Source organism: Rhinolophus sinicus, linkage group LG02 (genome assembly GCF_036562045.2).
Source record: "Rhinolophus sinicus isolate RSC01 linkage group LG02, ASM3656204v1, whole genome shotgun sequence".
NCBI lineage: Eukaryota > Metazoa > Chordata > Mammalia > Chiroptera > Rhinolophidae > Rhinolophus > Rhinolophus sinicus.
Window position 1 is genome coordinate 149,108,530 of NC_133752.1, and position 24,965 is coordinate 149,133,494.

Below are 24,965 nucleotides of genomic sequence, written 5' to 3' on the forward strand. Positions count from 1 at the left end.
TGCTAGTTTGCATTTATTGAGCTAGTGTTTATTGAGCACTTACTATGTGCCAAGTAACGTTCTAATGCTGTAGAAGAATTAACTCATTCCATCCCCACAGTAACTCTGTGAGACAACTATTGCCCCATAAAGAGAAATGAAACAGAAGTTGAGTTGCCCAAGATCACACAGCACAACGGATCCAGAGCCTGTGTTTATACGATCACATCCTTAGTCAGAGTTCGTCATTAATTTGGGAACATTTCCTCCTACGAAGAAGTGATTCAAGAGGTGGCTAAAATATGGCAGTGATTAATAGTTAAACCGAGGTGCTTATCATGTGCTAGAACCGTGGGTATGAAACGGCTTCACAGGCATTATCACTTCCAGTCGCCCATTTCAGGGATGAGGGAACACATTTTACAGATGTTAATTGGCCCACACAGCTAACAAGCTGCGGAGCTGGGACTGTTTGAATCCAAAGTCCACGCGGCTCCACTACCTCAGAGGAATGTGGGGCAAGGAAGATCCGGTTGGGGCGCCGTTCCTCTCCCCACTTCACACCTCCGTTTCCCGACCTGCGGTGCCTGCTAAGTTACCTTATGCTCCAAGTTTCTGGACACAGACCTATTTACGTAAATGCTATGCAAACGCAAGTAAATATAACTTTCCACACTTGTTGAAATTTCAAATAACGTGGATGGCGAGGCAAGCGGACGGATCCCATTTAGCCCGAGGGTCAGATCCCATGCCCTCCGGAACCTCAGGGCGAGGGAGGAAGAGGCTCCGGATGGAGAGTAAAGTGACAATCGGAGAAGGAAAAGCAGCCTTTCCTCCCGGGGGAGCAGAGGCGGCCCGGCGGGCAGAGGGAACCTGCAGAGGGCGGTTTCTCCCTTTTCCTGTCCCACCCAGTCGGCCGGCCCCCCACCCCCACTCGTGGCCGGCCTCGGCAGCAAACCGCGCGTCTCTCCGCGGCTTCCTGCGGCGGGTCCCTCCGTGGGGCTGCACGAGTCTATGCGGTTCCCGCCCCCGTCGAGTTCAAAAGGACGCGCGGGGAGGCGCCGGCCCTTCCCCGGCAGCCCGTCCGACTGGTAAGGTGAGCACGCGGAGGAGGGGACCTGGGAGGGCGGAGGGCGAGGCGAGACGGGCGCTCACACTCACACTGCAGGCACGTCGGCCGCGGCAGGAACTGAAACCGAGAGCCGACGGAGCTCGGCCCTGGGCTGGAGCCTCCCGTCGTGGCTGCTGGGAACCGGGTGCCCGGGACCGGCCACCCTCGGAGCGCAGCGAGCCCGCCTGGTGCCGGTAAAACAGGAGGGCCGGGGCCAGGGATCAGGGGGCGGGGCCGCGGGGCGAACCCCGATGTCTGCAGAGGTGCCGAGGGTCCCCAGGGCTCCTGAGGCTTGGGCTGGGCCAAGTGGAGCTCGGCCCTAGTGGCCGGCTCGTGGGGTTGGGTAGACCGCGCGGACGGCGCAGTGGACAATGAAAGGAGGACTGAGTGGAGCGGGCCGAGCCCTGTCCACAGGTTGTCTCAGGACAAAAGGCAACTGAGGACCCTCACCTCTAGTTTCCTTTGTCTGGCTCACCCCACGCCCAGGGTACACCCCAGCCCCCTACGCCGGCCCCCAAGCCTGGGCGCAGGTCGAGCGTTCCCCAGCCCTCCACTTAGCGGATGGCTCCGCCCAAGCTCCCAACAGTGAAAGAACTGGGTACCTGTTACCACGGTTTGATGAAACTGGGGACGCTGCTAATTTGCATACCTTTGCGTAACTTTCTCTGGCCTTGAGAAATCTCTTAATTAAATGTGGTGACCCAGTGAAAGGATCGCTGGGTAAAACGTACAAAGGTAATGCACCCCAAGTACAAGAGGTCTCACAGATCCTCCCTCAGTACCTGCAGCCTGAGGAGATACTCAGGGAAACCCAAAGAGAAGGGTTCATACTAGCTTCACAGGGAAAAGAGGAAATGGGGAAGGGACTCAGGGAGATCTTGCACCAAAGGCTTTCCTGGGATTTCCAGTTGTCTCCAGCCCCAGACAGGGGCCCACCCACCTCATTCCTGTCTTTGTCCGTCTTCCTACAGATCTGCTCCTTCCTCAGGGTGCCCATCCACTTGCTGCAATGACTAGCCTCCCAGCCACGCCTTCTCCAGGAGGTAGGTCTTTCCCTGTAGGAATGGCAGAGACTTATTCAACATCCCCACCCCCCAGTTCAATCCTGGAATGGCCTGAGGCCTCAGGAAGACCCTCCCACCTAACTCTGCCTGACTCCCCTCTTACCCCCCCCCCCAAAAAAAAAACAAGGTACTGGGAGGAAGCCTAAGGCAACTAGAATGTGCACTTTAGTGCAGTTTATTTTTTAATTTTTTTAAATTATTTTTTTCAGTTACAGTTGACATTCACTATTATTTTATATTAGTTTCAGGTTTATAGCATAGTGGTTAGACAGTTATATAATTTATACATTGATCCCCCTGATTAGTGCCCACCTAGCACTATACGTAGTTGTTGTAACATTATTGATGATAGTCTCTATGCTGTACTTTTTTAAAAATACCAATTTGTATTTCTTAATCCCTCCACCTTTTTCACCCAGCTCCCCAACTTTCCTCTCCTCTGGCAACCATCAATTTGTTCTCTGTATCTATGAGTCTGTTTCTGTTTTGTTTGTTTGTTTATTTTGTTCTTTAGAGTCCACATTTAAGTATTTGTCTTTCTCAGTCAGACATATTTCACTTAGCATAATGCCCTCTAGGTCCATCTATGTTGTCGCATAGTGCAGTGTAAATCTAAAGTCTCATGTTCCTGGCACTACCAGTTAAAGTTTTGTGACCTTGAGCAAGTTATCTAACCGCTAAGCTCCAGTTTCCTCATTTATAAAATGGGGGGAAATAGTACCTATCTTATGAGGTTATCTGTGAGGGTTAAATGAGATAACCTATATAATAGCGTAGTTTTTCATACCTAGTAAACACTCAATAACATTGGTTATTATTATTACTGGGTGCTTGTTAGAAACCCACCTCTTTCTGGAAAGGAATTCCTGACTGCTTTCTAATTCCACTCTTCTGAAGATACACTCCAGCATCAAAAACCCTTAACATGCTCAGGCAGGGATCCATCTCTCATCATGTTGAGATGGATTCCCTTCATTTTATAACCAAGCTGAGCTAGATAAACATCAGGTATTCATTGTTTCCATTATGTGCTAGTGAGGGTAAGGGATGAGCAAAACCTTGGTGGTTCTCTACACCTTTGTTTTCATATACGCAGATTCATTTGTCATTCTCTGTTTTACTGATGTGGAAACAGGTGAGTGGCAACCCCAAGGAAATCTAAAACAGTGTCCTCTGTAACTAGTGATGCACACAGTTCAAACCCTTTGTTGTCTGGTAAGAGATAATAAAAGGGAGAGATGTGTAGCAGTTTAGATTGGTCAGCAAAGGCTTCATGAGTGGGGCCCTTACCCTTGAAAGATGGATGAGGTGTGTACAGGCAAAGCAGGTGCAGTGGCTATTCTAGATAAAGGCAGTGCCATGTGTGAAATTACAGAGACTGGGTTTACCTTGGGGGGGCAGGGGGGTCCTGGAGGAGAGGGCAGAGGACCTCCAGAATAAACCTGCCCATAGGGAACACAGGTGATGCTTGGGCAGGTAGCTGAGGAATTAGGACTTGGGCAAAAGGTGAACTGCTTACATTTTTTAAAAATTTGTGGTGAAATATACATAATATAAATGTTTCCATTTTAACCATTTTTTAGTGTACAGTTTAGTGGTATTAAGTATTTATTAACATTCACATTGCTGTGCAACCATCAATACCATCCATGATATAACAGTATTACAATTTCCTTAACTTTTTCTCTTCCTAAACTGAAACTCTGTTCATTAAACAGTAACTCCCTGTTTCCCCTCAGTCCTTGACAACCACCATTATACTTTCTATCTGTATAAATTTCACTAGGTGTCTCATATAAGTGGAATCATACAATATTTGTCCTTTTATGTCTGGCTTATTTCACTTAGCATAACATTTCCAGGGTTCATCCATGTGGTAGCATGTGTCAGAATTCTTTCCTTTTTAAGGCTGAAACATATATATATATATATATATATATATATATATATATATATATATGATTTTGTGTATATGTAATATGTATAACTTTTATATAGTATATATTATTATATCATTGTGTTTATCCATTCATCCATTGATAGATACTTGGGTTGTTTCCACCTTTTGGCTATTGTGAATAATGCTTCTACGTATAAACATGGGCAAACAAATACCTCTTCGAGTCCCTGCTTTTCATTCTTTTGCATATATGCCCAGAAGTGGAATTGTTGGGTCATATGGTAATTCTATGTTTAATTTTTTGAGGAGCCACCATACTGTTTTCTACAGAGACTGCACCATTTTACTTTCCCACCAGCAGTGCACAAGGGTTCCAGTTTCTCCGCAGTCTCCTTGTTTTCTGTGTTGTTGGTTTTTTTATAGTAGCTATTCTAATGGGTGTGAAGTGGTATCTCATTGTGGTTTCGATTTGCAGTTCCCTAATGCTTAGTGATGTTGAGCATCTTTTCATGTGCCTAAAAGCCATTTTCTTTGGAAAATGCTTATTCAAGTCCTTGTCTATTTTTTAATTAGCTTATTTGGTGGTGGTGGTGGTGGTTGTTAAGTTGTATATTTACATGCTTGACCCAATGAATAGAGAGGTATTTTAGGACCTATTATACAGTCCCCTATCCACTGGGTCTAAGCAAACATAAATTCAGAGACAGGAAGGGAGAAATCACAAATAGGGTGTGGGCTTGTACTTTGAAGGATGGGATCATTGCGAGTCTTTCACATCTCTTCCCCACCTGCCACCTCTGCCCTCTCACCCACTTTTCCCCAGTCAATCTATAAAGATCTCCTAAAGGAGTATCGATTTCTTGGAGTGTTGAAAGTGAAGATCGCATTATGACTTTCATGGGCCCTTGGCACTTGTGCTTTTGTAGGCCCATTCCTCCATTAAAAATGACATATATTAAAAATTGTATTTTACAACTGTGTTGGTATGAGGAAAACTATAATATTAATATAATAAAATCATTAACTCTTGTATTTGTAATTAATCATTGATATAACAGTATTACAATTTCCTTAACTCGAACATTTGATTTTTTCTTGTGATTTAAAAAAAAATTAAAATCATTAAAAACCATTTTCATGGGCCCCTGGTACTGTGGACCCTCAGCGTTGGGCCTGCTGTTCCTAGTGCATAAATCACCCTGTTGGAAGCAGGGTGGAGTGGAACCCAGCATTGTGAGCTCCACCAGCCCACAAGTAAAACCCATCCCTTGCCCCCTAATCACACTAGCGGCCTCCTAGGTTTTCCTCACTCTGGATTACACACTCAGCATTTTTCATCTCGCTTATGCCTCACCTCAACCCTGAGAGCAGGTTTTATTCTCATTTTACAGAAGCAAAAACTGAGGTTTGGGAAGTTAAGAAATTGTCAGAAGTTAAGAAATTCTCCCAAGGTCATGTGGCTAATAATTGGAGAGGCAGGATTGTGTGCCAAGTCTGATTTACTCCAGAGCCTGTGTTCTTTCTGTCATGGTATACTGCTCTCAAAGTCTCACTCCGCCCCACTGGCCAGGGCACATGAAAGAGAAGGAAGGAGAAAGGGAGCAGAATTCCAGGGCAGGTTCCCATGGGAAGGAGAATTGGGCGAGCCGCCCTGTGTTGGGCCGGTCTAGAGCAAATAAGTAGGTTGGCAGACTCAGGTGGCAAAGGATCTGATGCCTCCGTGATAACAGATTTAGGGAAACAAGGGCCACAAAGAAACCAACCGGTATCTAGGTTAACAACAACAACAAAAAGATGAGAACAAAATAGACCTTGAAATTCATTCACTGTTGGCTAGGATATGGGTGGAGCCTAAAACTTTATTGTGGTCCTGTGTCCCAGGCCTCCCACCTGAAAGAAAAACCTGTCCTATATTCTTTCCAAGCCTGAGAAGGGAAGGAAGAAAGTATCATTATTATTCCTTTGTTAGACTGGGAGACAGAAGAGAAGTGGGGTAGAAACCAGAGGTAACGGGGGAAAAGGTGTAAGCCATTCCCCCCCTTTTAGTCCAGGCTTCCTGAATTTAGTTTACTTTAATGTTGTTATTATTTGTTTGTTTTTCATTAAAAAGCTATTCCATGCCCCTCAGGAAAAACCCTTACGGAAAAGTTTATATTTGTATATATTTATAGTTTTAATTTACTTTTTTTACAAACACATAATCATACTATACATACTGCCCCAGCAATTTGCTTTTTTCATCTAACCATATGTCCTGTCCCAGTAATTGCAGATGTACCACATTCTTCTTAACAACTGTATAGAGTTTCCGGGATGAATGGCCTGTAATTTATGTAATCACTCTTCTGCCAATGGACATTCAGATATGTGTCACTCCTGCAAATACTGCTCCAGTGAACACCCTTTCCATCTGCAATAAAATTCCAAGAACCAAACCCAGTGGACACGTAAACAAAAAGTTTCACTGGGGCAGAGCAGGACGTTTCCAGAACTTGGAGAGTTGGTTGTATGTTGTTGAAAGAACCCTGGGATGAAGAGATAGATTTGAAACCCAGCTCAGCCAACCGCTGAGTGACCCTGGGCTTGCTGAGCTGCCTCAGTTTCCTGGCTTGTACGTAATGATAACACCAACCCTGCTTGCATCACATTCTTGGGGTGAGCAGAAGATAATGTATGTTTTATAAACCAGAAATCATAAACACAGATTACAGTTCTGATACTTAATCATCAGCTTTCAGGACACTCTGTGACCTTTAGTCTGAGAAAAGCTCTTTTGTATGGAGTTCACACATTTCATTATTTTTTTAAATAAACATTTTATTTTGGAATAATTTTAGATTTATAGAAAAGTTGCAAAAATAGTACAGAGAGTTCCCATATCTCCTTCAGCCAGTTTCCTCTAATGTCAGTATCCTACATGGCCATAGTACCTTTGTGAAAAACCAAGAAGTGAACATTGGTACAATACTGTTAATTAACTCAACTGCAGACTTCACTGAGATTTCACCAGTTCGAAAATGTGATTTTGAAGTGAATGCTGACAGAACACTTTCAATTTGTAAAAATTTCAAAATGAAGGCTGAGAAAGGTCCTGAGGGTCAGCTAGTTCAACTACCCATTCTGTGCTAGAATTCTCTGCATTACCTGAAGCTTTTGTCCAGTTTTACTCTTCCTTCTGTGCGGGAGACATCTGTCTCCCGTTAGTTTCTGCCAGTTTTGTACAGATCATCTGTTGGCGCATCTGAAGACAGCATTCAAGCTCTAGACTCTCCCTAAGTTTTCTGTCTGCGCTTTCTCTTGCAAGCTTTCCTTATCTGATACAGTTTCCAAATCATGCACTGTGTTGACTGCTCACCCCAAAATTGTGACACCCAGATGCAACTCAGCAGTCTAGGAGTGGCACAAAGGACTACACTCTTGCCTCTACTATTAGAGATCATATTTATATTAATGGTGCCTAATGGAACATCAAGTTTTAAATTCTTATGATTAGAAAAGTAATTATTATCATAAGAAATTTGGAAGATAAAGTAAAACATGTAGTAGAGAAAAATAAAAAGCATTCCAAACTCTACAACCCAGCTATCACTCTTGCTACTATTTTGGGGTATATCCTTCCAGTGTCAGTTGCTTTAGAGTGACCCCACGGTAATCTTTGATATATGCTGCCATTAGGCCAGTGCTTTCCCATTCTTACCCCAGTCCCCATTTTTCCTGTGAGTAATTGGTTTCCTAGACATAAGAGCAAGGAATCTGGTAAGTAATCATCTTGTTCCATTTAGCCCATTTCTCCAGTCATTTGAAATCTCTGTTTATCAGCTTCCTAATTGCCCCTCTAGCTTGGAGTCTCTCACAGATATGTCAATCCTTCCCTGAGTCTGCAGGGGTCTACATTTACCCAAGGACACTAAGCCCATGTGGAAGGCACCAGTACAGTGGAACACTAAAACAAACTAACAAACTTGCAAATAATTTAATATTCAATATATTTAAAAACAAACCAAAAAGCCAGAGTCATTATCACAAGGGACAAATTATATTACTGGACTTTCTTCTTCCTGTCTTATGATTTAATACTTTTCTTTTGAATTACTTAAAGGCCTTAAGTGAGCCCTGGAATGATTTGACATAATATCAATTCAAAAAGAACTAAGGTCAAATCCCAGTGGGAAAACCTCTGCTTACATTGGTATCACTCACTCCATTCTTTGACAATTACTACCCCATTAGTCCTTATAGCCAAGCTGTATCACTTCACAAGGATTATAAACAGTCTTATCCTATGTTCTGTGATGAGCTGCTCTCTACTCATCAGCACCTTCAATTCTTCTTAAACCCCCTCCACATCCTCAGTCTCAATTAATGGCCTTGCATTCTATTTTCTGGAGCAAATGAAAGTTCTCTCTCTGGGCGGCCGGATGGCTCAGTTGGTTAGAGCAGGAGCTCTGAACAACAGGGTCGCCAGTTCAATTCCCACAGGGGCCAGTGAGCTGCACCCTTCGCAACTAGATTCAGACAACAAGCTCCCGCTGAGCTTCCGGAGGGGCGGCCGGATGGCTCAGTTGGTTAGAGTGCGAGCTCTCAGCAACAAGGTTGCCGGTTCAATTCACTGGTGGGCTGTGCCCCCTGCAACTAAAGATTGAAAAAAACGGCGACTGGACTTGGAGCTGAGCTGCGCCCTCCACAACTAGATTGAAGGACAACAACTTGGAGCTGATGGGCCCTGGAGAAACACACTGTTCCCCAATATTCCCATATAAAAAAAAAAAGGCAAAAGCATGGTAGAACTGACAAGATAGAAATGATCAAATAATAATTGTAATAAAGTTCTCTGAAGAGAACTGCTAACGGCTCCCACTCCCACCTCCATCTGCCTACTACCTGCCTCTGTGCTGTGTATACATTAAACACTTTAATAATGAATGATCCCTGCTCTGTCTGCGGCCAACTCCTCTGTGTGTGCACTAGATTGCATCCCTTCAAAGCCATGGTTCCAGCTACTCCTCTCTCTCATGCATCATCAATCATTCCCTCTCACCTGAGTCATTCCTATCTGTACATAAACATACTGTCATTTCTCCCATCCTAAAAAAAGCAAAAACAAACAAAAAACTTGAACTCCTTCCCCACTCTAGCTACCACCCATTTCTCTGCTCACCTTTACAGCTTTTCAATATTATGGCTAGCCCTACCTTGAACTTGCTGTTACCCATCTACCTGGACTGTTCCTCCCCCAGGTTTCTGCACGCCTGCCTCCCCTTCTATAGGTCTTTACTCAGGCCACCTCATCAGGGACACTCCCAACCACCCCTGTCCACAGCCCAACTCCCCCATCCCCCTTCCTGCTTGTTTTTTTTTTTTTACATACCACTAATCCACGTATAATACACTATATTTTTTACTTATTTATTTTGTGTATGGTCCATCTTCCCTCCGAATGTAAATTGTATGAAAAAAGTGTTTTTCAATTGTGGTAAAATTATGCATCACATAAAGTTTACAGTTTTAAGTATATAGCTCTGTGGCATTAAGTACATTCACATTGTTATGCAACCATCGCCCATCCATCTCCAGAACTTTTTCATCTTCCCAAACTAAAACTGTGCCCGTTAAATACTAACTAACTCCCTATTCTCCCGTTTCTGCCTCCTGATAACCACTGTTCTGCTTTCTGTCTATATGAATTTGACTACTCTAGATGTCATAATTGGATTCATCCTTTTGTGACCGCTTATTTCACTTATCGTAATGTCTTTAAGGTTCATCCATGTTGTAGCACGGGACAGAATTTCCTTCCTTTTTAAGACTGAATAACATTCCGTTGTATGTATATGCCACGTTGTGTTTATCCAGTCATCTTTTTATGGATATTTGAGTTGTTTCACTTTTCAGTTATGTGAACAATGCTGCTGTGAACACTGACTGGTGTACAAATATCTGTTTGAGTTCCTGCTTTCATTTCTTTTGGATATATACCCAAAAGTGGAATTGCTGGATCATATGGTAATTCTGTTTAATTTTTTAAGGAACTGTGAAGGCATGGGCTATTTTTTTTTTATTGGGGAGTATTGGGGAACAGTATGTTTTTCCAGGACCCATTAACTCTAAGTGAAGTCGTTGTTTTCAATCTAGTTATGGGGGGTGCAACTCAGCTCCAAGTCAAGTCGTTGTTTTCAATCTAGTGTGGAGGGCGCAGCTCACTGGTCCATATGGGGATCAAACCGGCGACCTTGGTGTTATGAGCGAGCGCTGCGCTCTAACCAACTGAGCCAACCGGCCGCCCCAGCACAGGATAGTTATTGTTTGTTGTGTTCACTTATCTATGCCCAGAGTCTAAGACAGAGCCTGGCACAGAGTACACACTCACTAAATACTTACTGAATTAACTTTTTAGTTTCTCTGTCTACGGTCCTGGACATTCAGTCTAAGAAGGCTGTGTAGCTTGTCTGAGCCGCTTAGCTCCTAATGCTTGCTGTTGTCAGATCAAGGCCCTCAAAGCAGGCCCTAACAATTTATTCTAGAATTTTGCTGGGAAACCACATCAAGATCACCAGCTGCTTATAGAATCCACCTTCTTTCTATGGCTTTTCAGGCTCCTGGCCCCTCTTTTTTTCTCAGAAGTTCCTACATCACCAATAGTGATCCCATTACGCGTTCTTTCACTGCTCTTGGCTGTCATTTATCTGGATCCCTTTTAGATTAGGCGGGTGGTACTTTCTGGATTGCATCCCTTCTCTTGAGCTCACTTCCCCGTGTCACCAAGCTCCTTCTGCTCCTTTGTGCAAAAATCATTCTCCCTGATAGGAGATAGAGACAAAAAGGGCTGGGGGGAATTCTGCTTTCTCTGTTCCTCCAACCTTCTATCTTCAGGCTCAAACAGCAAGCTTTACCCTTAGCTCCCTTAGCTTTTTAAATTTGTTTGCCAACTTGACTATGTAGAGCTTCCTGACACTATTCTTCTAAGTCTCTGACAGCCTCTAATATAGGCATTTCTGCTATAAAACTTTATGTGCATTTTTTAAAGACCCACATTCTAAAATTACAATACTGAAAACAGACTTATAGCAAAAACAGGATTGGGGCAGACCACTCAATAGTTATGCAACTTTGTAATGAGAACCCTAAAAATATACCAGTCTCAATTAAAATATTAGCAGTTAAATGTCCACCAGCATTTGAACTTCTTATCCTTTGCCCCCTCTGTCCTTGGGTGTGTGCTACCACCTTTTAAAGTAGGTTCCAGAGAGCCTTTGCTTCCAAAAGAGACCATGTTCATCGAAAATAAAAATCTGATGTGGGATCGGCCTTTTTCATTAACCCACGGTTTTCATATAGAAGTAAATGTCTTTGTACCTCCCTCATTTGTTCTTATTGCTTCACCAGATGGCTTAATATAAGTGGAAACCAACCAATGACTTCATCCAAGGAAGGCACTTCTATTGAATTTTATGTTTCTTACGGTCTTTCAATACTACTGAAACGTTCTTTTTAGTTGTAGAAAGCTTGACTTGATCGCATCAAACATGAAAGCTGGGAAAGCTGCTTATGAACCAACATCACTTCCTCATTACACTGTCATCGTTCCCTATTTACCAATCACCTATGAGCACATTCCCACTAAAGGAGCATTCTTTGAAGCACAGTAGTCTGTGTTTGTAGCTATCTGGTTTTTCTTCCACCTTTATGCATAGCTTTTAAACCCTTGAACTTTTTGGAAAGCTGCCTCCTAGTTATTGTTCATTACTTCTTCCTCTTTTTCCCTATTAGGAAAAAAAGGCCGGTGATAGGAAGATGTAGGATAAATACCTTGCTTGGGCTTTGGAGCAGGTAGACCTGGATTCAGATCTTGGCTCCATCCTGTTCCTTCATGTGTAATGTGAGGCAGGTCACTTAACTCCCCTCCCCTGGGGCCTCAAGGCCCACATCAGCAAATAAAAATACCTACTTTGAAGTGATTGGTTTTCTGTGAATTAATAATTATGTCTATAAGGCACCTAGCACAAAGCAAGGACTTGGTAAATGTCCGCTGTTAAAATTGGGATCATTTGCAGAATTTCCCCAACCAGGAATCACTTCCCTCCCAGATTCTCTTTCCAGGGACTCATCTGTATCTGTTCTCTGAACTCTCACTAAAATTCAGCTCCATGGTCGGGTCCCCGGTTGCCCTCATCACTGGCTTCCTAGCATCTGTGACAGTGCCTCTGGCACATAGTAGGTGCAAAATAAATTGTTGAATGATTGAACTGAATCTTACTCGTCTTTATATTTAAGCTTCTGTACATGCATTATTCTTCTCGGAGCTTTGTTTATCTTAAGTTCTCAAATGTTTAAAGAAGGCCAAACTCGGAGCAACTCTACAGGAACTCTGGGTCAATGGTGGGAAGATGAAGTGTGAGCAGCCCTGGGAAAGTTGGGGGAGGAAAGTGTGTGTGGTGAATGGCATTAGTCTGAGGCAATGATCAGGTCGATACATTTCAGGGCTTTCTTTTTTTTGAGGGCTTTTCTTTGATGGAAGTCACAGTATAATCTCAGAAATGACACCCCATCACTTTTGTTGTATTGTTTGTTAGAAGCAGGTCTCTCGGTCCATCCAGCACACAGAGAGAGGGGCTTACACAAGGCTGTAAATTCCAGGAAGCTGGGATTATTGGCAGCCATCATCGATGCTGCCCGCCACACTCCCATTTTACAAACCAAGAAACTGAAGCTCAGAGAGGTTTAGCTACTTCCTCAGGGTCACCTAGTTAAATGCTAGTGTAGGAGCCAAACACAGAACAGCTTTCCCTTTTAATCACTCAGCCGATAAACAAAGTCACGTTAATATTTTCAGTAGTTACTATATGATGCTTATGTTTTGTCATTGAATCTTTACAATGGCCCCGCAAAGTTGGTTACTATGGTCCCCATCTGGAACACATGAGAATCCATGAATGCTCATGGTTGTAACCATTTGCCCAAGGCCACAAAGTAGCTGAGAGTGTCCCTAATCCTAAAGCAGAGAATAGTGGAGAAGGGTTTGGTCTGGCCTTGGGAGGGGAGGTGCTCGAGGCAGCCACCTCTCCTTTCTCTGTTGCAGGACTGGGATGGTTCATCAGGCCTCCCCTTGGCCCATGTGACAAAACCCCTCGCCACCATTGGCCCTCTTAGGACTGCTCCCAGGCTCACCAGACCACCGCTGGTGACTTTATTTCAGTCGCCCTGGCTGGAAACCTGACCGTGTCAGGACTGGATAAGAATCCTGCTCATGTCTATGCTCCAGCCACACTGGCCTTTAGAGTCCTCTAGTCTCAGAGCTTTGACTCAGCCTCTTCTCTGCATAGAACGTGTTCCACTTCCTGCATAGAACGTTTACCCTGTAAACTCCTACCCCTGCTTCAGGGCTCGGCACAAATCTTACTTGCTGGGCAGGGTGTTCCTGCTGGAAGACTAGATCAGGCCCCTCTGCCACGTGCTCTCCCTAAGCACCCGAATGTTTCCTTTGTCACCGTTTTCAGTTATCGTAGTTCATAACTGAACTCTGGTGTGGTGGAGGGTGAGCTCCGTGAAGGCAGGCCGTGTCTGTTTGGCTCCCCGTTACATCCCAGCGTGCCTAGCACAGTACCCAGCAAAGAGGAGGCAGTTAATGAGTGCTGCTCTTATTATCTCTTGAATAAATATTGAGATGCCTCCTGTGGGTGATTCCAGAATGGGCCAGCCTGCTTTCTCCCAGGGTACCTCTGTCCTGGAGTAACCTTGACTTAATTGTTACCTTTTCAAACTTGTGTACCAAAATGCTAACCTTTGGGAGAACTGAAGGGCTTCCTGACTTCCCTTGTAAACATTTCCAAGGGCCTTCCAGAGACCACTCGTCCTGTGGTGTTCCCACCCACCCAGGGCAATGACTTTAGGGGTGGGATGTTCAGGCTCTGAAGGAGAGATCGACCGATAGCAGGAGGTGGTGTGGGATACAGTTTAGGGTAGAAGAGGCTTTGTTTCAGAACCTTTCAAATTGCAGGGCCTACTCTGGAAGTGTAGAAAAGGTTTTAATAAGGGAGGAGCCTTATATTATTTAAAAATTATGTTTACAAAGAATTTGTAAGAACACTGAAGAAACACGTGCCATATAATATAAATATCTGTACATGTATATACACTCATGTTTTGATTTCACTTACGCAAAAATATGCATTTCTAATAATAGCTTACCCTTATTGAGTTACTACATGTCATAAAAACCCTGTAAAGTAAGTACTATTACTTCCATTTTGAAGATGAGGAAGCTGGTCACAGAGAGGTTAGATGCCATATTTTGCCATGTATAATGCACGCCCGTGTATATTGCACACCCATGTTTTTGGCCCAGACTTTTGGGGCCAAATTAAAATTTTTAATTCAAATTTTTATTTGTTTACATTTAGGTACTTGTTTTTTTGTATCATAAAGGAATTTTAGCATTTATTTTTTAACATATTATGGTACAAGAAATCTTATGTAACAAATAATTACAAAACACAAGAACAGATGCAAGGTACAAGAACTTTTATGTACTGGTAACACATTTACGATACTTATGCATCATAGAAGGCTGAGAACTCTTCATTGTTGCAAGTTCGTGATAAGTTCAACAAAACCGATGACTGTATTCCAGGCTATTTGCATATGGATATCGTCATTGATTTCTAGAGCTACGCTTTTAACCCATAAGCATAAATAAAAGAATTAAAAACATTTATATGGATACAAAATTAGTACTACCCATATATAATGGGCATCCTTGTGTTTCCCTCACAAATTTGGGCAAAAAAGTGCACATTATACACAGCAAAATTCATAATTTACCCACAGCTAGTAAAAGACAGAGCTCAATTATGAATCTTGTCAGTCAGGCTCTAGGGCCCGTACTCTTAACTACTATATTAGGCAGAGAGAAATCCATCAAAATGTTCAGTCTTTGGGGGTGGTTTATTTTCTCCTCTGTTCTCCAGGTTTTCTATATGGATTTACTACAGGAGTTAAATGATACATTTTTGAATAGGAGAGAAGGTGGAGTAGTGAAATTAGAAGGATAAACGCATGCTTTAGAACAAAAGAATTCACCCCACTTCCTTTTCTACTTTTCTAAATTTACCAGGACTGATGACCACCCCAATTCTGCAGGCCACTGTGCCCCTGTCCCCAGAAGCTGAAGCCAGCACAGCACTCATTGCAGGTAACAAAGGCTCTGAGCCAAAACCAAGGGACCTTCTCAGTTCAGGGGCCATCTTGCTCCACAGACAGCCAGGAACTCAGTGTGATAAACTAGGATTTTCCCTAAACAGGAAAGCACCGCAAAATCCATGAATGGGCTCATTTTGGCATGCAGGTTATCTTACACACACTCACAAGGCTCTGAAAGACTCTTCGAAGCTTCTGTTAGAGGCACTGTTAATAAATGATAGGTTGGGAGTTGGGCACAAATAGATATAGGTACGTATGGGCACTACACTCCAGTACGTGGGTAGGGATGAGGACACGTGTGGTTTGTCGAATGGGGAGCACGAGGATGGGAAGGAGCAGAGAACCCCCTATGGGCGTCTATGGATTTAAAAAGCCCTTCCTGTTGGAGTAAGCTATTTCCTGTTTGCCTCCTTCCTGTTTTTATCATAATCATCAGGAACTGGTGGAGAGGGAATCCAGTTTTGCCAGAAATCAAAAGCCTTGTGTCCTTAGCTTGAGCACCAAGAGACTAGATACCATGTCCCATGGAAGTTGGGCTTGCTGGGAGAATATGGATTTGGAAGTGGACACTAGTTGATAGCACAGGAGGATCCTTATGAAAAGGGAGGGAATTGTCTAATTCAGGAGACCCCATGAATGACTGGGACGTCCTCAATCCTGAAACATCTCTACATTTTCCCTCCTTTCCAAGTTGTCATCACCGTGGTCTTCCTCACCCTGCTCTCAGTCGTCATCTTGATCTTCTTTTACCTGTACAAGAACAAAGGCAGCTACGTCACCTATGAATCTGCAGAAGGCGAGCCCAGCACCATCCTTCAGATGGAGAGTGACTCAGCCAAGGGCAGGGAGAAGGACGAATATTTCATCTAGTGATTCCCGGGCCCCCAGGAGCTTATCCAGGCTCCAGTGCTAACACACTATTTATTAGATGAAAGTTTTATCCGAAACCGTGAGAAGCATTGATTGATGTGGGCAAACCTGAGCTCCTTTCAGGACACAGGCCCAAATCCAGCATCACTGACCCCCGGAACCAGGGACACGGAGAAAGCTGCTTATGGTATCTGTAGCCAGGCCTTTGTAACACACCAGTTTGTGACTGACCGATGACGTGGAGCTACACCAGGCGACATTGGAGTATGTGCCCAGTCATCTTCAGTTTTTTCACAGGTCAAAGGGAAGACGAGTTAGGGTCCCTGGCTGCTCCTGTCCCCTACCTGGTCACCTAATGATAGCCACAGCGGAGACGGTATCCACAGAAGTTCTTCCCGGAGGCTGGATACCACAGTAAAAGGCCAGGAGTGGTAGACTAGAGACCTTACCTCCTGCTGAACGAGCAACATCCCTTAATCTGAGCCCTTCCTTTCCGTATTCCCCAAGAACCTCGTACTTAATGCTATTTTTATCAGAATTAAAATTTTTCATTGATCCAGAAATCAGATTATCGTGTGCAAGAAATAACTACCTTTATTGACTTATCCCTGCTTAAACTTTTTTGATGTTTTCTTTTGCTTAACTCCTTTGCGTATGTTCTCTCCCAAGCCAAAAGAACCCCAGGGGAAGTTTTGGAAGTTCCTTGAACAATCTCGGGTTGAAACAAAGATGGTCCTGGGAAGCTTGTCCCAGAGGAGTGTCAGAAACATACCCTGGGAGATGGATTATCCTCCATCTTGGCAAGGACCCCTTTCCCAGAACCCATTCTCTGTATACACGGAGGAACCAGGAAGAGTCTAGCTGCCACTTTCCCACCAGTGTCCTTTGAATCAAGCCCAGAGAAGCTTCTTGGATCTTAGTCTCAAAATGAGGTATGTTTAAATGGCACAATTGTTTTGGTGGAGATCGTTAGCTCCCCAAATATTGTTTACTTGGGAATTAAGCTCGCTGTCCTTGGAGGTCTTAATGTATTGCTTCCATTGTCCAAGCTCAAGTCCACTTAAGGTAAGACCCAAGAGCTGAGGAATCAATCTTGGTAACCTGGATTCCAGGAGTTTTCAGTATTTCGCCACACACAACTTTGGAGAAATTGAAGATCACCCTAAACTTACACAAATTGTTACACTAAAACATCTTCCTCAAGTCAAACTTGAGGGCAAAATAGGAGAATCAGTCATTCCTTTATTTCTGTTTATTTTCTGAATTCCTCTGGCATAATAGACTTTTAAGAATCTGAAAGAACTTAGGAAGTAAAATGAAGTTAAACATGTAGAATGAAACTCTTGAAAACGGTTCGGGCTTCGCCTTGTCCTCCTGCATTTATTTTCAAAGACTTCATTTAAAAACAAAACAAAAACAAAACAGAATGGCAGGAGCACCTACCCGAATGCTAGGTGGGATATAAGATATAAACAGAAGAAATCTAAAAACAAGCCGAGTAAAGAATCCTTGAAGTGAGGTGTAATGCAACTTCATCACTTTATTCAAATCTTCAAAATAGTCTTTATTCTACATTTTTAGTATAAAAAAATCCACAAGTTAAGTGCACCACAGTGTAGAGAGAGACATACAACGCTGAACTTCCATAACAGTCAATGGTACAGTCAAACATCACATGTACAGAACATAAAATTTAGATGAACTGAAATTATAAAATAAAATCCAATTGCTGAAAACAAAAATCAAAATATTAAGGATCCCTGAAATATTCTTAACCCTAATGAGATTTCACTGGGCTCAAGTCATTTTGTAGGGAGGCATTCACAATATCACCCCATTGACCTAGCTTAGGAATTCTGGGGAACCATGAGGGGCTGCATGAGACGCTCGGACAGTAAAAGGTAACCAATTTTTTTTGTCTGAAAATTCCCCTTAATTTGGCTCTGAAGTCATCAGGCTTCTGAAATGCGTCCTCCTCCTTGCCCTCCCCTTCCCCATTCTAAACAAACTATTGTTTATAGTACAGTTTGATTTGCTATCCTTTGTTCAAACAAGCTGAGTTTTTCTGGCACCAAAGCAAATTTGGGTTTGATTCATGTATGAAAAGACAACCTAGGAGGAGGGTCCGAAAGGCACCCTCCACTTTTGCCTGAGATGCAAAAGCAGAAGTAATGGGTCTGATTGGGGCCCAGAGGGGGTTCAGAGGATCCTTGTGAAAGACTAGTTAAAAGATGACAAGTGGGGAGAAGTGCAAGGAGAGAAGGAAATTAGTCTGACTGGCTTTCTGTCCTGCACCATTGATTCAATGGAGATTGGCGGGAGGGAATGGAAGACTAGGGTTGAGGGTGGGATGTGGGACCAAGGATGGAAAGGAAAAGGCAGGCCACTAATGCGTTTCATTTATAACAAGTAATATAAATCAAAGACTTAAAGGAGATTAAAGACCAATCAGAATAATTTGGCAACTTTAATTCTTAGGAAGATCAAAGTTCCCTCCAAACCTAATTTGATGTTTTATTACTAAAAGCAAAGACCAGTATGGTACAGTATTACTCCAGAGGAATTAAAGGAAGATCCTTAGGGCTGCTTTACCCACATTCATTTTATGAATGGATACCTCCCTTACCTCAAAATGCTTTAGGGAGGTACTGCTACCATTACATGGTTCCTTATTAAGTTTGAAAAGTGCCTGAAAGTTTGGGCACCAGAAAGACACCTCAACAACATGTGTCTAAACTGCAACTTCAGGTTAATATGACTAAAGCAGTTACATTGTGAGAAGTGCTGAAGGTATGTGATGTCTTTCTCGGCACAGAGGTGGCCTTGGTTCTTCACCAGATGGTGTAGCCACCATCTGTGCCGCCCATGAAGTAGTTTCCCTTCCGCTGAGTTACGAGGACATTGGCTCCCTGCATGACTGCAAGCTGAGCAGCATTGGGAGGGCATCCAGGGGGTGGTGGCTGAAAGGAAAAGACAAGATTGAGTAGGCACAAGGCAGGTGATACAAGGGAAGTGGACACGGGTGTAACAGGACCTATTAGGAAGACGGTAATGTGCTGACCAACAGCATTTCAAGGAGCTGGTTCTGCCAACAATCTGGGCTCGAGCAGGTCTGTGAACCCAAAGATACAAACAGGAAAGAGAGCCTACCACTTATTCAGAGGGTTCCAGCTCCAAGGTAAAGCCTATGGATATCTTCTAAATACAGGGAGTCCAGACCAAAGGGCATTTTCAGTGAGTTTATATCCATATTCCAAAAACGGGGATGGGGTGCCAGGTCCATGGCCCTATACCCCAGGGTCCCTCAATTGTGTTCAAGTGACCACGAGATAATAAAAAAGCTCCACCTAATAACACCATTCCCGCCTCATCTCTAACATATGGCGAGCAGACAGGCCTCAAGGCCTAGCAAGGACCATTTGGGCTCTAATTCCCATGCACACGGGAACTAAGCAGGTGGCATAACTAAAATCCCAATTATCTTTCTAAATGCTACTTAACAGGGGTTATGCATTCTACTTTTTTAGTCATCATAGTTCTTAATACAATGTCATGCTGATGGCAAATACTAAGTCCATGCTATAGAATGAATAAGGGATGTCACTAGGCCAGTTCACTGTACCAAAGTGAACTGAAAAAGCAGCAGGCAGGACTCTGGTGAACTCAGACCCAGTACCAGATGCTACTAACCTGCCACAGTTCTGCCCTATCAATGGCTTTCTGCCTGACTCGTGGATGTTACTGGTTGCACTAATATCAGCAATTATTATCCAGGGATGGTGAAAGTATGGCTATGTAGTCATTTCAGAAAGTTAAAATACACAAGAGCTGAGCTTTTTCTGCTAAGGTCATACTCACAGGAATGTTGCCAGCAGTAGCCCCAGCTCCAAATCTGGCGCCTGCATCATACCCTCCTTCCACCAGCACTGTGGAACCAGGTGGATAGATGGGGCCAACTGGATAATAAGCCATGGGGACTGTGGAACCTAAAGGTCCCACAGCCACAGATTGGGCCATGGGCAGATACAGGGAGGCGCCAGGAAATGCAGCTGACATGGTGGGGACGGTGGCAGCCCCTGGGTGCACAAAGCTCGGACGATAGAGCTATAAGAGGCAGAAGAGATGGCAAAATGTTACTTGATAGCATTCCTATTTCAGATTTCATTCCTGTTTCCTCTTTCATGACTCAGTCCTTAATCCTCTTTGTGCAGATTACAATCTGAGTCATACAAGTTACCTTTCCACTACCCCTCACTATTCTGCTATAGCTAATGTTAGGCTCAACGAAAGCAAACTAATCTCAACCTCAACCTGTGCTAAATAACATAAAATACTCAGATAATGCATTCTGAACCCAACAGAAATTGAACTTTACACTATTCGTGTGGGTACTCTCGTTTGTGAGGAGTAAATATGTGGAGTCAGACTTAGCTAAGGACTGAAATGTGATATGCAAAAGTACGCTCAACCAGCTCAAGTCTAGGAAAGTGGAAGCACCTCTGAGTAGGCAGGTGGAGCATCAGTATAGGGTGGAGCCTGAGGGAGATGCAAAGTCTGAGGGTACACAGGATTCCCAGGAGGTTGCACAGGGTAGGTTGGCTGCGTTGGATATTGACCTGGAAGAGAAGGAAAAAAATGCATGTTGCCTACCATACAGAGCCACTAAAATGGGGAAGGCATATGGGGTAGCTAACCTAGTGGGAGCAAGCAGGAGGGCATTTGTAAACAGGCTGCCCTGGAGGGCCTGATTCCTGGAGCCAAGAAAAGAAGCATTCTCTTTGCATCCTTATCACTGAAGATGCTAGATTCTAACTGGACAGGAAACGCACTCTTTCCACTAGTATACTGGTGTAAGGGGACAGTCCAGCTGGGCCCAAGTTCCTTCCAGAATGCAGGACAGGTCTGAAACATGGGAAGCACCCGTGCTTGCCCGTTTCAAGGGTGCATCCTGCCTCTGCCCTGGGTAGTCTCCACAAGCCTGGCTGGAACTAGCCAAGACTGTGAGCACCGGTGGTTATGATCATCTACCTCACAGATGCCTACTCAAGGTCAATTTCAAATTAAAAGAAAGCGTGAAGGGTGGAAGTCAACCTTGAGACCGGACAGAGGGTGAAGGGGAAAATTCTGACTTGAGGAGATGAGGATCGTGTTTTGCCAGGCACACTGGTACCATCACAGGATCCGGGAGAAGTTCTAGCCACCAGCGAGGGAAGGGGAAAGCGACCCTTCAGGCCCTGTCCCGCCCACCAGCGCCCGCACCTCACTAGTTAAGCCCGTGGGCTTGCCTGTGGTTCCGGAGCGCGGCGCCCCGCCCCCGCCGGCTCTCCATTGGCCTACCCAAATCCCTGCTCTAGCTCCCCATTTGCTCCTGGAGATGCCCATCGTGACAAGCCTCCCTCCCCCACCCCCGAGTCCGCGGCTCCAAACTGCGCCACAGGGTTTAAGGGGAAAAGGGCCGGGAGGTAGCCAGCAGCCGTAGCTCGGGGATGGCGAAGGCGTCTGGCGCAGCCCCCGGGACTGCAGCCGGCCGAGGAGCGCGGAGCAGCTCGCCCCAAGCTTGGCGTTGGGTGACCCCGGACTCCAGGCCCGCTCGCTCCGAGCCAGCACTACTCCCCCCGACGGCTTCAGCCGTCCCCTGTCCTTGCCTTTGCTGTTCATGGTGGCTGCGGGTCCGGTTCGGCTTGGCGTCGCGGACGGTTATTTTTTTCGTCCTCTTCCTGTTCGTAGTCACTTCCGTGTCACGTGATGACTCGTCCTCCTAGCGTCACCCGACGCCCGAGTCCCGCCGCCGCCGGAAACCCAGCCCCTGTGCCCGGCCTCCAGTAGCTACAGAGAGGACCCGCGTGATCCCGCCCACTCGCGTTGGCCCCGCCCACTCGGTCTTATCCTTCAACCTCTTCCCCCCCCATCGCTGTCGGTCGGCTGGAGGAAAACCAAATAAGAACGTGTACAGGTATTGTCTCGTAACAGTATCTTTTCTATCTCTTGGGCGGTCGGAGGTAGAAGCATTAAACTATTTCCAGGAAACTTTTTCCACCTACACGCATCAGCTCAAGGTCACCTCACCTTGACATCCTTTCCACAAGGAGCATAGATTTCTACAAACTTCTCTAACTGCCTGAAATGCGCTCCCCGAACCTTGATCTATATCACGCGTTTCTCTCCTACCAAGGCCGACTTAAGCCTCAGCTCCGTAAAGATTTATTTTGTGGGTCCAACTCACATCTGTCTTTTTCTGAATTGGACCGTCCCTCGAATCTTCGCTGCCTATCTGTTCCACTGACAGGCTGTCGATATTTGCTTATGTGTAACTGCCTTTCTCACCAAAAGGAAGGGCACCCTGTGCTGTGCCCTCCACAACACCTGGCACTAGAACTGGCATATTCAGAATACCCAAGGAGTGCCTGTGGCCCTGCCCTTCCTATGGCACCTGTTATAGGTGACCTGTGCCATGTGCCTTGTGTTTATTTTCTTTGTTTATGGCTTCGCCTCTGAACTGTTTTTAAGGGCAAAGATGCCATCCTCCGGGGCAGCAGTTAAGTTTTTCCTTCCATCCTTTGTTTTAAAGTATCTGCTGAGCGCTTGCTATGTGCAACTACAGAAATGAACCTAACCCTAACAGCCCAACATTATTTTCTCATGGAGTTTACATTCTATATTGTAATAAGAATAGTATTAGAAAAGCATCTGAAAAGGAAAAACTTTGGAAAGGAAATCCCTCAATAAACATTAGAAGCCTGATAAATATTTGCTGATTAATTAATTCAACCACCGAAAAGACCTCTACTCACTTCAATTCAGTAATCCCTTGCTTCTGTCTCCAGAATTGTATTACAGTTTGCAGAGCGCCCTTAAACTCCATGATTTCTTGGATCTTCACAAGAGGCCTGTGTGGCAGGCAAGGCTCGTTGGAGCATTCCTGCTTTCCGAATGGGAGAAATGATTAAAGAGACTTGCCCTAAGTCACGTAGTAAACAGGTTACAGAATCAGATCTTGTGTCCTGGCTCCCAGGTTCTCAAGTCTGTGTTTTTGTTTTGTTCTGGTTTATTTATTATTTTGTTTCTTATCACTTCACACTGCTTATCATGACTAAAATATTCTAAAAGTCCTATTTCCAAGACTTTTTGTTTTGGAACTTCTTTTAGATTTTTACCCTTTTCAGTATATTCACATTAATTTGATTCAGACTGATATTAGTATTATAAAGTCTCTGATATTTACTTTTTCCTATATTTCTAACTCTGTTCTTCTTGAAGGCAGGTACATTGTTAGATATTCAGTCATTCAACACCTACTTGTAAAGCACTTACCAATACCAGGCACTGTTCTAAAATAAAGGCCTTGCTCTCCTGAAGCTTACTTTCTAGTGCAGACACTTGTAATATTTTTTGACCAAAATCCAAATCATAACCCAGCACACACACATTTATAAACATACATAACTGAAATAAAAACATATATAACTGAAACAAAATTTTATGACCTAGGACTTATCCTTCTGTGTATAAATACACTATGGTATTTCTATTCCCTCCTATTTTTTTCAGTTCTGGTTGTGATTTCATATCCCACTAAGAAGTCAGGACCCACAGTTTGAAAAACACTGTTTTTCAGTGGACTATTATCCCTAGGGCCTTTGCAATCAGTACTTGGTGAGTAAAGAAATAAATCCTTGGAGGTCAGGTCAGGCAAATATTTTTCCCTGTATCCTAACTTTTCCAACTCAGATCTTAAACTGATTTTACCACAAAGCCTGAAACTGGAGTGGTCAGGACTCTGTCCCTACCCTTACCCTGTACTCAGGGCCTCAGAAAATAAATGAGTGAAACTAAGAAAGGAAACTTCCCTTATTTCTCTTTCTGAGCCCTCAGGAACCCCAGAACTGTGTTAATGATAGCACCCCATGTCAGTGAGAGTGTAGGAGGTGGACAATAAATCAAGACACTAGTTCTGGGGGGCTGGCCCTGTGGCTCAGGCGGTTAGAGCTCTGTGCTCCTAACTCTGAAGGATGCCGGTTCAATTCCCACATGGGCCAGTGGGCTCTCAACCACAAGGATGCCGGTTCAGTTCCTTGACTCCCGCAAGGGATGGTGGGCAGCGCCCCCTGCAACTAGCAAGGCAACTGGACCTGGAGCTGAGCTGCACCCTCCACAGCTAAAATTGAAAGGACAACAACTTGACTTGGAAAAAAGTCCTGGAAGTACACACTGTTCCCCGGTAAAGTCCTGTTCCCCTTCCCCAACAAAATCTTTAAGAAAAAAACAAACAAAACTAGTTCTGGTCCTCACTCTGTCACCAGCTGATTCTGGTTCTCATCTGTTCAGCTCCCACTTACCCCTACTACGTCTGCATGACGCCAACACTATGCCAGTGACCTTACAGCTATTACCCATTTAATGTCCATAGCAGCCTCTGAGGAAAGGGGCCCATAAGGGAACTGTGTTCCGGACACGTTAAGTAGCTGAACTATAAGTTGCAGAGCTGCGCAGCCAGTATTCCAAATCAGGTTTGCTTGACTTTACAAGCCTTGTTTTTCATGTGTTCACATTGTTTTTAATCTGTTGCCTCCCAAGGGTCTCAGTTTTATCATCTGCCCCCAAAATCCCACAATCTTTGTGTCACCTCCAGCTCTAAATCTAGACTCTGTTTTAGGGAAGGAAAAGAGCAAAAGGAAGCCTGAGAAGACAGAGGGGAAGTGGGCAGAGTTGATAATCAAGTTGTAAATTCTAGTCAGGCCCTACCACGTGTTAAAAATGCAAATACTTCTACCGGATGGTAAACAGCCATTGCCCGAAGCCCTCCCCCCAAGTACCCACCGTCTACTCTAGTTCTTCACTGGACCCC

General features: G+C 44.3%; 2 protein-coding genes and 1 long non-coding RNA gene across 6 annotated transcripts; 2 read left to right on the plus strand and 1 right to left on the minus strand.

The window, feature by feature from the left end:
• Window positions 1-524: 524 nt before the first annotated feature.
• On the plus strand, window positions 525-16,688 carry SMAGP (small cell adhesion glycoprotein). Of its 3 annotated transcripts, XM_074325683.1 has the most exons (5): window positions 525-1,075; window positions 1,148-1,284; window positions 2,062-2,133; window positions 15,165-15,242; window positions 15,942-16,688. In XM_074325683.1, the coding sequence occupies exons 3-5, from the start codon at window positions 2,100-2,102 to the stop codon at window positions 16,118-16,120; spliced, it is 291 nt and encodes a 96-aa protein (XP_074181784.1). In that variant the 5' UTR covers window positions 525-1,075; window positions 1,148-1,284; window positions 2,062-2,099; the 3' UTR covers window positions 16,121-16,688. The 3 variants fall into 3 exon arrangements, with proteins under 3 accessions (XP_074181784.1, XP_019580108.1, XP_074181785.1); XM_019724549.2 differs by lacking the exon at window positions 1,148-1,284 and having other exon boundaries at window positions 526-1,075; XM_074325684.1 differs by lacking the exons at window positions 525-1,075; window positions 1,148-1,284 and adding an exon at window positions 13,131-13,232 and having other exon boundaries at window positions 2,116-2,133.
• A 952-nt stretch (window positions 16,689-17,640) lies between these two features.
• DAZAP2 (DAZ associated protein 2) lies at window positions 17,641-21,918 on the minus strand. 2 transcript variants are annotated; one of them, XM_074325682.1, is made up of 4 exons: window positions 21,766-21,918; window positions 20,618-20,736; window positions 20,056-20,224; window positions 17,641-19,080 (listed from the first exon to the last, which is right to left on the minus strand). In XM_074325682.1, the coding sequence occupies exons 1-4, from the start codon at window positions 21,776-21,778 to the stop codon at window positions 18,758-18,760; spliced, it is 624 nt and encodes a 207-aa protein (XP_074181783.1). In that variant the 5' UTR covers window positions 21,779-21,918; the 3' UTR covers window positions 17,641-18,757. The 2 variants fall into 2 exon arrangements, with proteins under 2 accessions (XP_074181783.1, XP_074181782.1); XM_074325681.1 differs by having other exon boundaries at window positions 19,979-20,224.
• Window positions 21,919-21,936: 18 nt separating this feature from the next.
• On the plus strand, window positions 21,937-23,957 carry LOC141570094 (uncharacterized). The gene is made up of 2 exons (XR_012493967.1): window positions 21,937-22,073; window positions 22,945-23,957. It is a non-coding gene; the product is annotated as an uncharacterized LOC141570094 (long non-coding RNA).
• The last annotated feature ends 1,008 nt before the right edge of the window (window positions 23,958-24,965 follow it).